Source organism: Pelecanus crispus, chromosome 6 (assembly GCF_030463565.1).
Source record: "Pelecanus crispus isolate bPelCri1 chromosome 6, bPelCri1.pri, whole genome shotgun sequence".
NCBI classification, from domain to species: domain Eukaryota; kingdom Metazoa; phylum Chordata; class Aves; order Pelecaniformes; family Pelecanidae; genus Pelecanus; species Pelecanus crispus.
This window is the reverse complement of record NC_134648.1, coordinates 47,691,795-47,702,393: the sequence shown is the minus strand read 5'-3', so window position 1 is coordinate 47,702,393 and position 10,599 is coordinate 47,691,795. Positions and strand designations below refer to the sequence as shown.

The window sequence follows — 10,599 nt, the reverse complement described above, 5'->3', positions numbered from 1 at the left end:
AGAAGTGTTGGTATGATCCAGGTCCCCCTGTTGTTAGACAACAATACCCTGTGTGGAGCCAAGTTTCTGAGCCAGTGTGGTCACTGAAGTTCTGCTCTGACTACTGACCTAAGAGGCAGAGACCAGCCAGGAGAGCACGGCAGGAGGAGCCCACCCTTGTAGCCTGGAGAAGCATCTTCAGCATTAAGGAATTACATTGTAAGCCTGGGCCTTATGTTAGTGCTTGACTATCGGAGGCAAGAAGTTGCAGCCACTCACCATTACTAAAGTGCTTTTTCTCTGCAAGCACACCATGATTTTGCATAATAGAGAGGAGTCTTTTAATTAATGTATTTTATAGTGCTTTGAAAATGGGGAGGTATTTATTAATAAAATTAACACTGAACTCTTTCCTTGGGCTCATGGCAGTGGTTGGAATGAGGATCGACCAGCTTTATAGTATGTATAGGCCAACTTAGGATCAAAAAACATTCTTTTTATTTAACTAGGCAATGAATGACACACCCAGCTGTTTTCTCCAGCTCCCTGCAGTTTGCATTCTTGAGTGAGAGATTTCTAAATCCTAGCATAGCCCCATGTTCTCAGGGTGCAGAAACTTACCTCCACAGAAATAACTAAATAGCCCACAGCATTTTTTACAATAGGCAGACTTTTTTTTTACAGGTTCCAGTTCTATTTTGTGTCTTGGCCTAAGGTAGAGGAGTAGAGTTTATTTCAGGATGGAGAAGAAGATGATATCTTTGTTTAATCACAGACATCCAACTTAAAACCAAATCAGAGAGATACTGACATCTGCCGAATCAAAAGTAAAATAAGGAGTGGAAACTACTTTCATTTGATGCCTTAACTGTGGTGTAGTGTATTGCCATACACTGACTAAGGAAAAGTGATCTGACTGACCTGCAAGAGCCTGAGATTTCTAAGACCTTCCATGCTGCCCCTCACAAAAATCAAGAACTTTCTGAATGAGACAAGATGTCCACCCAAGAAGAATAATCACAGTCACTCAGTACAGGAGAGGAAAGACCCTCAGACTACAATAAGCGAAGCAAGAGCTTGAGCTCTGCCTTCTGACACAGGGGTGAAGCAGCTAACTGACGGGACTTCTAAAGGTCTGCCTTTCATCAAGAATGGAATTTCCGTTCCAGCATTGTACAAAAAGCTGCTTTATATTTCAGCAACTCATCAAAACTTGTCAGAAAATTCTGCCAAAAAAATCCATTTGAAAGACAGTTGCCAATGGATTCCTATGGCGTTCATATGTGAAAGCCCACCCTAAAGCCTGCTTTAAGTTGCCTTTCCTCATAGGCGCAGGCAACTCACTACACTGGTAAAACTCCTGCTACTTAGAGAAACAAAGTAACTGTATGTGGAAAACTTGCTTAACTGTGAGATCACTGTAAACAGCCTTTATTGCAGCATACTTTGAAGTAACAGCTTAGCTGCCCCAGAGTTACACGTATGCCTTGCTGTTTCAAAATCAGTTAACAGCAACACGTGGCTTCTAACACAGTAGAGAGATCAATACCTGTACAAGAGCTCTGCCTTCTGTTGCTTTTGGGTAGCAAAGACATTGCTGAGCAAATTTCCCACTGATTCCCCGCAGCAACCCGTCTTTGCAACATACACTTTAATTAGCTGTTGTATCTTTCTAAAGAAAAAGATGGGAAGAGTATGGAGAGTGACGTGCTTCATGGCATTACAGTTCATAGTCATCTGGATGGTAGAGCTCACTCATGAGGCGGTAGATGTAGGAAGGTGCATTACCCCCAATGTTAGAAATGAAGAGAGTAATGAGCTCTGGAGGCACGTAGTCAAACACTGGGCAGTGAACGTTGATCTTTGCCAGGATCTCCCCTGTAAAGTGAAGAGCAGCAATATTAGACAAAGGAACTCAAGGTACATGTAGACTTCTGCACATCTTCCCGAGCCCCTAAGAAACTGGCTATGCACATGCCACCCTGAAGTCAGCACTGGAATATCCTGAATACTTTTCAACTTCCTCACTGACATCATTGAATTACAGGCCTAGAGCAATCCTGGATGAATAGCAGCACTCTCTTTTGGTAGTTTTTACTGATTAAAAACCCCAGACCCCCTCTGATGTCGATTTACTAATTGCCAAAAACCCTGCCAGAATGTAACTGGAATACAAGAATCCTGATGCTGCCAAAGTTATTATTTAAAGAAAAGCTCAGAAAGCCTAAACCAAAAACCTGTGTCAAACCTGCTATCTTCATTTCAAAAGTCTTTGTCACATAGAAACAGGGCTTTGAAAGAGACTTTGCTATCTGAAAATGGGCTTGGGAGCTGATGCCTTTCTAAAGATGCTGCTTGTGTGGGATTGTGCATATCTCCATTGCAGAGATACTGGGTTTCAACAAGTGGATCACATAACAAAGTTTCAGGAAGTTAACATGAGTTGTAGGAAGGAAAGGAAGCTGCCCTCGGTGTGGGGCATGTGCTCTGTCCCACAGAAAACTGCCACCTGCCTGGCACCATTATCACAATCCTATAATAAAACACTGACTATTTCAGAGCAGAAGCAAAAGTGCAAAGATGGTGTTCAAAGGAAATCCTTTTTCTGTACTTCCTGTAGTAGACCGTTATGTATAAAATAGGATGGTTCCCAGCACTTTTTTCTGCTTAAGAGAACAGGAAAGGATTTTCTGTCTTGGGTTACAGGACAATCTCATGTTTAAATTTTGTGTGAGTTATTAAAAAAATTTTTAAAATTATAGCCTGAACCAGCTTGACCAGCCTGTATGAAGAAGAACCAGTACCTTCTGTGAATGGCAGCACTTCCTGTGGTGACACGAACTTGTGGAATGAATCTTCTTCATTAGGGAACTGAATGAGAAAGAGTACAGGAAGGTCAGGAAAAGAAGAGACTGCCTCGTTATCCTAGTGAAAACAGATCCTGGGTGCTGGAAGGAACTAAAGCGAGGAAGATGACTTGCCAGGTGATACTACATCTGTTTACAATAATTACATAGTGCCTGTGCCTAGAACCTCTGCAACATCTACAGGTGAAAGGTTTTTCCTCAGAGCTTTAGAGCCTTCTGTGACCTGGCTGCCCTTCTGCAAAGCCTAGGGAACTGGAGCAGAGGAGCAACTTCCTCAGTCTGCAACTTCATCTGACAATACTGAAAAAGTACTGAGTGTAAGGAGCTCTAAACTGTTCCATCTCCATCTACTTCCTCTGTCAGGACAGAGGGTCTTTCAACACTAAAGATACAAATTGAAATCTGCTGTGGTTGAAGAGAAGTAAGTATGGTGATGTCAGTCTCTAGTAGGCAGTGATCTACATCCTTATGCCCAATACACTGCTTACTCAGCACATATGGCAGAGGAGGGTGCTTCAAGGAGATCCTGAGGTGTGCCAGATTTGGGTGAGGGTCTCCTACCTGAAGTAACAGCACTAGATGGGGGAGATGGCTCATTTACCAACCTCGCCTTGGGACAGATGGCGCTCTCCACCCTAAGCTCCCACAAGCATAAAATCACCCCCATCTCTATGTAGAGCAGGTGCAGTCCTGAAGAGCTGCTGTACGTACCTGTGGTGAAAGCTTGAACATGGGGGCACACACGATGAGCGGAGTGGAGTGGTGTTTAGCTGCCAGTGCCAGAGTGTGAGTCCCACTCACAGCAATCAGGGCGCCGTTGGCCAGGATTGTCTTTGTACCAATGATGACCTTAAAAGGCAAATCAGCATTAGATAGCATGTTCCATGGCAAACTGGGGAAGGAATGCTTCCTGGCTCAGACGCTGCCGGATGAGCTGGAGGAGGAGTTTGTCAGAACAGCCAGCCAGCCAAAGGCTGGAGTTATAAGGGCAGCTGGATGCCTGATCTGTTTCATCTGGCACTGGCTCTGCACCGAGACGTTCCTCTCTAACAAGAGCACGACTCCAGCATGGTGAGGCCAGCACAGAGGACAAATGTATGTTCTACCACAGGGAACACCGAGCAGAAACTGGGGTGTGTTCCCTATTGTTCTAGAAGCCTGCAAAGTAAGCTTGGTACAAGTAACTTGACTGCTGGCTGCAACAATTCTCTTGCTGTAAAATGGGAATAACATAAAGCAGCTTAAAATATATAAGTAAGTGGTGTGGATTGATTTTATTATGTTACTTTTTTTTTTTTTTTTTTTAAGTTTGGGGTGCCAAGTCTTCATCTTGGTGAAGACGACACACCTTGGTGATTCCCTTTACCACCCCGACACACCTTGGTGATTCCCTTCACCACCCATCTTGTGTTCCAGGCAAGGGGAGTTTCTTCCCTTTGGAAATGCTTTTTGTTCCATCTTCTTTAAAAACTGAGTTTAATCCTTTGAGGTCTCCTGGCTTGGTTTCTTGTAACAGTTCTGCCTGTTAGCCACTAAGGCAGAAAAACCTATCACCGTGCAGTTAGTCATCATTCTGATTTGGGGTTCCACACTGAATCTCCACCCCAGCTGTAAATACGTATTGTTACAATTTTGAGTCTTCAGTGAAGAAACGCATCCATCACTGCTGGGACCTGCAGCTGGTTTGGGAGGCCTAAGCACCCAACCTGCCGTGGACTCCCTCCTCCAGTAGAGCCCTCCTTACCTTGTTGACTCGAGACATGACAGCAAAAATAGCTGCATCACTCATGACAGTAGTTTCAATGTTCTCTTTAGATAGTCGGACAGCCATTTCGTGACCCTAAAAAGAGGGAGAATCCAATTGGTCCTCTGGGACATAGCTCCTGCAGTGCAGTTGTAGAGATATTAGCACTCAATTCTTGTCTGCACTGCAAAAATACCAAGCAGTGGAGCACAAATACAGCCCCCTGACTGAAGGACACGGGGTACGATAACGAGCTGTCTTCAATGTCTCATCTGCAGAGGAACTTCCGTAACATTCAGCTTGCCTCCAGAGACAAGTAAGAACGCACGGGACAACGTGGCACCTGGAGAGGACGGCCAGCCCAGGCCTCACCTGGCAGAATGGCGCACACTCCGCCACGATGACCTGGAACTTCCGCTTGCGGGCAGCTTCCTTCAGGAAGGCCTCAACAGTGCGCGAGTAGCCGATTGTCATGATCACCTCATTGGAGTGGATGTGCTCCAGCGCCTGCATAGCAATGTTATCAGTGGTGCCCTCTGTAACAGAAGGAAGCCGTAGGTGGAAAAGCAGCCAGGAAAAGCGACACCTGTGCTGCTAGGGCTGCCCTCCAACAAGATCGTTTTTTGCTAAAGCAATGCTATGAGCACTGGTAGAGCAGGAGCAGTGTTTCTCCCCGTTCTTTTTAGCAGTGGAGAGGGACCAAGAAACTGGCCTTTGAATGCCCAGTGCTCCCTAGCTACTCATAGAAATAGCTATATTGAAAACTCCATCATGAGGGGAGTGGATTGCATCGGCACTATTCCAGACAACCACTGTGCCCACCCAACAACTAGTGACAGAAATTCAATGGTTTTACAGTTCAGTAGCACTAGAACCACATGGAAAGCAGAGGCAGGACAACCTGGGTCCCAGAAGGAGAGCCGGGTGCCCAATCTGTCACAAGACTGCAGAGAAAGAAAAATGTATGACAGTGCTTTATGCACAAGGGTCAGGTTATATGTGCATAGGGATTTAGTCCAACCTTGGCATATTTTTGATACTCTTCTTCAGAGGACTCAACTCAAGACTTCCCAGAAGACCAAGAGCACAGGCCAATATCCACCCATACTGTTCCCTCTGCAGTGTTCCACCCATCTCCCTGTAAGCCAAAGAGGACTTAAACTAAGTCCTGGGAGCAGCAGGACTTCAGTTCTTTAATTCCTTCAGATCAAGGCTCCCAGATCCTTGCTGTTTTCTTTCCCCCTAAGAGCAGGGGGAAGCATCAGTACCATCCATAAGAAGCTCCCTCATGGGGTAGTTCAGACCCATCCGTACCATACCTAGCTCTATTAGCAGCTCATTAATAGCTTCAATAACATTAGCTCTGAGGGGAGGATAAGGGGTGCTGAAATCCTCGCTCAGTCCTCCGGAAGTCAGGAGTTTGTGCAGGGATTCTTGCTGGTCGCTTTCCTCACTGCGCCCGTGAAGCCTGCGGGGAGAAGCAGCCCTTCAGCCTTGGGAGAGAGCACAGGGGCGCAGCCAGGCTGAGTACTGTCCCCACAGCGCAGCGCACGCAGATGTGAACAGAGAGGAGGGAAAACCACACGCAGGAGGAACGCCATGCCATGCCAAAGAGTTTCCCTAGCTGTCTGTGGCAGAAAGACACCCTAAGCTCTGCCAGGAAGCGCCTTCCTAAGCTGTGTGCAAACGCTGCAGCCCACGGATGAGGAGCAGGCTCAAGGCTACTGCCCCAGCGGGATGGTCCCTCCTGGGAATGCAAGGAGAGAACAGCCCGAGGTCAGGGCACAGACTGTTCTCACACACCCACAATACATATGCCAAGCGGAGTTTCACTAGAGGAAATGTCATCAGCTATGCTGAAAACGACAGGTTTCCTTTGATGTTAAACTTGCTGAATCCCTCTATAGGAGAGGTGGGAAAAGGGGGTGATGGAAACTAAAGGGGTCTCAGCTGCAGCAGAACACACTACGCGGGAGGACTGTTCTGGGCTCCTAGGAGGGGTACAGGCAGCAAGGGAAGGGTGCTTCACCTGCCATATTCCTCCCGAATGACCTTCAGCACTCGCCGCACCATGTTGCCCACGGTCGTCTCAGACGGCTGGGCTGCCGTCATCCTCTGGCCCTCTGTCCGGATCAGATCCATGAGCTCCCCTGAAAGACGGGAGGGCCTTGGTTATCACTGCCCAGAGCGAACCCGCACAAGCATCAAATCAACGCAGCCACAACAGCCCTACGGCCAGAAGCTGGCCCTGGCACCGGTCACGCAGCACTGGGAAAACGTACAGAGATGCCAGCAGAAAGCCACTCGCAGAGCGGTTGGTTCCATAGGGTTTTCTGTAGCATAAATCACTTGGACACAATGCAGACTCAAAACTTATGGAAGACCACAAGCAGTGAGCTTAGTGCAAGAGGAAGCCACCCGCTGCCGGCACGGTCAGTGCCCGGACTGCCGCCACTGAGGACAGAGCGTGGCTGAAGCTGGGGAGACTCCTGTGGCTCCTCACGCAGCGACACCGGTAAGCGCAGCGGATTGTACAGGGCTGAGGTGCGACAGGACAAGCACTGGGAACCCAGGACCACCGGCACCTGCTAGCGAGGCCCCCAGCCCCCGCGGGCCGCAGCGCCAGCGGCACTGCACCGGGCCTGCCCCGGCCTCGCCGCTCCCTCGGCACCCGATGGCCGACACCGGAGCGCCGGGCCCAGCAGCAGCGCGGCCCGACGGCCTCGGGGCGCCCCCCGCCACTGCCCTCCCACAGCTCCCCCCACCGCTGCACGGGGTCCTGCCGCCCCCGTGCTCCCGGCGCCACACGGGGCCCTGCCCGCCGCCGCCGCCCAGCCCTCACCGGCCCGGCTCCATCGCCCGTGCCCGATGATCTTCCGCAGCAGCGACAGCGTCTGCCGCGCCGTGTCCTCGGAGCGCGGCCGCTCCCCGCCGCCCCGCAGCCGCGCCACGAAGGCCTCGATCTGCTCCGAGAGCTCCGAGCCGTGCTCGGCGGCGCCCGGCATGACGGCGGCGGCGGCACTCCGGCCCGGCTGGCCTCCGCTGTTGCACGCACCGCTTCCGCTTCCGCCGTCCCGCTTTCCCATTGGCGGAGGCTGCCAAAGTGCTCCCACCCCGCGGCGGCGGCGCAGCCAATGAGAAGCGCGGTCGGCAGGTGGGCTGCGGCTCGCCAGGGCTGGCGGGGCGCGTTTCTCTCGTAACTCGGGAGACGGGCGGTGACCCCTGACCCCGCTCGCCGCGCCGGACGCTGCCGGCCGCGCGGGGGCTTGTGGGATGGCGGCGGGCCGGGCACCGAGGGAAGGGGCACGGAGGGGCGGCAGGGCCGGGCCGGGCCTCGCTGCAGGCCTCGGTGCCGGGCGGCGAGGTCCCGTGCGGGTGCGAAGGCGTTGGAGCTGGGCGAGCGGGAGGCGCCCCCTGAGGTGGGCGCCGGGCCTGGCGTGCCCGTCCCCGGCAGAGCTCGGGAGGCGTGGGCTGGCCGGGTCCCGCGGGCCGGCGCGGACGGAGCGGCGGGGTTCCCTCCGCGTGGGGAAGTGCCGGGCCTGCACGCCAGCGTTGACGCCTCTGTGGAGGGGAACGCTGCGGGCCGGCGTCGGGGAGGGCCTGCGAGGGGGAACGCGGTGTCCGTACTGCGGGGCAGGAGGGAGGGAGCCAGGTCTGTGCCGAGCAGCGGGGAGAGCCTATATGCAGGGATTTACTTTGGACTGTGCAGTGTTCTAGATGCAAAGAGCCAAAGCAAATGGGGTGGGAAAGGCGCAGTTCCTGGCAGCCCAATTGTTCTTGCTGGCAGAGCCAGAACCGGCCCTGGATAAGGCAGGAATGTAGCTCCTTTGTGTCTAGTTCCTGGAGCTCTGTGTCCAGGGAGCAGGCAGGAGCCACGGTGTAATTCTCATTGCGGCGCTACTTTACTCCATGGCTCTGCTCTGTGTCCTGTTGTTTTAGATTAGAAAACCAAAGCAAACTGGTTTATGCTGGAAGCTTTCAGCGGGCGCTTCCTGCAGGGGCCTGTAGGGCCTTGAGCACTCATCACATCTTCTTTGTGCTTGTCTGATTCTCTTAGGACTCGCCCCACAGCCAGTTGCCATCCAGGGACTGTTGGGTCCTCGGCAAGATACCAACAGTTTATGCATTGTGTCTTGAGGACGTTTTGCAGGTGATTTCTCACCCAAAGCCTGGGCTGGGCTGAGAATCCTTCCACCCCTCTGTCTTCTGCTGCTTTCCCAAGTGCCTCTGTGTGCCTGGAAGCCAGAGCACCTGCCAGCCTGGGGAAGGAAGCTCACCGCATCCCTCAAACGCCTGGCGAAAGGCAACACATCTGGGTTTGCCTGGATGTGCTTGGTGGGTGCTGCTGCCCTGGCTGGAAGTCAGAGTTCCCCTCCCTGATGAGCTAGTCTCATCATTTGCCCCTGGAGAGAGTCAGTAGAGATTAACAGGGTTTGCCCTGCTGTTGGCTCGGCTGCGCCGGGCCCCACTGTGCTTACCAGGCACATCTTGTTCCCCGCTGCCTTCTGTCCCACTTCTCCCCAGCTTTAGGTGTCTGTTTTCTTCCATCTTACATAAATTGGAGTCTCCCTGGGGCAGGGCCTCCCCGGCTCTGCATTTGCGCAGGGTAATGCGGTTCCCCCTTTTGCCCCTCTGTGCAGCTACGCTGCAGGCAAGGCAGAGGATGGCTGCCTGCGCTCATCGGCTGCCTGTGCTCATCAGCTGCCTGACTCTGACGCTGGCCATCCCCATGTGTTGCTGTGTGCCAGCTGCCATGGCATGCAGAGACAGCTCCCACGCATGCACCCTGGGACCAGGCATGCAATGAATTGGCCAAAAAAAAAAAAATCATTGCTTCGGAGCTTTTCTTTGTTTGTTTACTTATCTCACTAGTAAACAGAGCGGCTCTTGGAGATTAGACAGGAGGGAGAAGAGGAAGGGAAACCGGACTCTGAGGTTATGACCTCCTTGTGGATGCTGGGCTGTTTACATTCCCTGCTCCAGTCCCAGTAACTATTGCAGGGCAGTTTCTTCTCAGTGCCTTGCCAGGCTGCAGAGGTTTTCCCTGCTCAGACTGTTCCTGCCCTGTTCCCTACAGCACTTTCTGCTGGGCACTGCTGCCACAGCTGGCCAAAGACGGCCGGCAGTCCAGTGTCCCTTGAGGGGAAGAGTCCTATGCTTGGTCTGCTGCCTTGTATTTCATGAATGAAAGCCTCTGAATGGGGATTTCAGGAGCTGTCAGCCCTGTGTAGGAGAGCTGAGACAGAACCTGCGGCTCTCTGGAGAGCTGAAAGGCAAACCATGGGCTCTGGCTGCTTGGAGGGACTGTGGCTACAAGGCATCTGGTTGTCATTAGCCAGCAGCTGCTGCCAGGACACAGTGAGTTAGGCAAGGAGTACCCAGGAGGACTGAAAAAGAGGGAGTGGGGAAGAGGAGTGGCAGCGAGGGCAGCGCAGGGAGTGTGGGGCATGTGGGGAAAGCAGCTGGAAAGGCACATCTTGGTGTACTTGGCTAAAATCTTGCTGCCTTGCAGGCTGTGCTGGCTGAGGCAATGTGTGTGGGGGTGCGTGTGTGCATCCCATGGCAGCTGGAAGGAGACTCACCTGGTGATCCAGAGCTGCTGGGCGTTACGGAGCGGGACCCCCCTCTCCTGCTTCAGCCACAGACAGCTACCTCCTGCACAGCACACCCTTCTTCCCTTCCTGGGTGTATTCAGGTTCCCTGGAGCAGAGTTGGCTGCTGCAGCTTCTCATCTGGTGTGTGAGCAAGCGAGGAGGCTGACATGACTGCAGACGGTGCTGGTGCTGTGGGCAAAAGAGCTGAGCAGGGGCTGAGCTGGCTGGCTGAGTAAGGCAGCACGTTTTCTGGGCCTGCAGAGGAGCTGAAATCAGGCTCATCTCAGGGAGCTGCCAGCCTGCCCAGGACAGCGTCCTGCTCTGTACCCTCAAGGATGGCTGCTGGGGACACTGCTTCCACTCCACCCAGTGAATTCTGCATCCGTGGGGGCTGAATGTTATCCCCAAAATGCTT

At 52.5% G+C, this 10,599-nt stretch overlaps 1 protein-coding gene across 1 annotated transcript; it reads right to left on the bottom strand.

The window, feature by feature from the left end:
- Positions 1 to 3: 3 nt before the first annotated feature.
- EIF2B2 (eukaryotic translation initiation factor 2B subunit beta) lies at positions 4 to 7,595 on the bottom strand. Its single transcript, XM_075712073.1, has 8 exons — positions 7,433 to 7,595; positions 6,620 to 6,740; positions 5,910 to 6,058; positions 4,963 to 5,126; positions 4,591 to 4,686; positions 3,558 to 3,695; positions 2,784 to 2,850; positions 4 to 1,857 (listed from the first exon to the last, which is right to left on the bottom strand). Exons 1-8 carry the CDS (start codon positions 7,593 to 7,595, stop codon positions 1,700 to 1,702), a joined length of 1,056 nt encoding a protein of 351 aa, XP_075568188.1. The 3' UTR covers positions 4 to 1,699.
- Between the last annotated feature and the right edge of the window lie 3,004 nt (positions 7,596 to 10,599).

What these genes read in the sequence shown, in the direction of transcription:
- EIF2B2 (XM_075712073.1), bottom strand. Translation starts at nt 7,595, where the DNA reads ATGCCGGGCGCCGCCGAGCACGGCTCGGAGCTCTCGGAGCAGATCGAG. An exon ending in CGGGCGATGGAGCCGGGCCG is followed by an intron (nt 6,741 to 7,432) that starts GTGAGGGCTGGG and finishes CCCGTCTTTCAG; the next exon opens with GGGAGCTCATGGATCTGATC. An exon ending in AGTGCTGCCATTCACAGAAG is followed by an intron (nt 1,858 to 2,783) that starts GTACTGGTTCTT and finishes TTCACTTTACAG; the next exon opens with GGGAGATCCTGGCAAAGATC.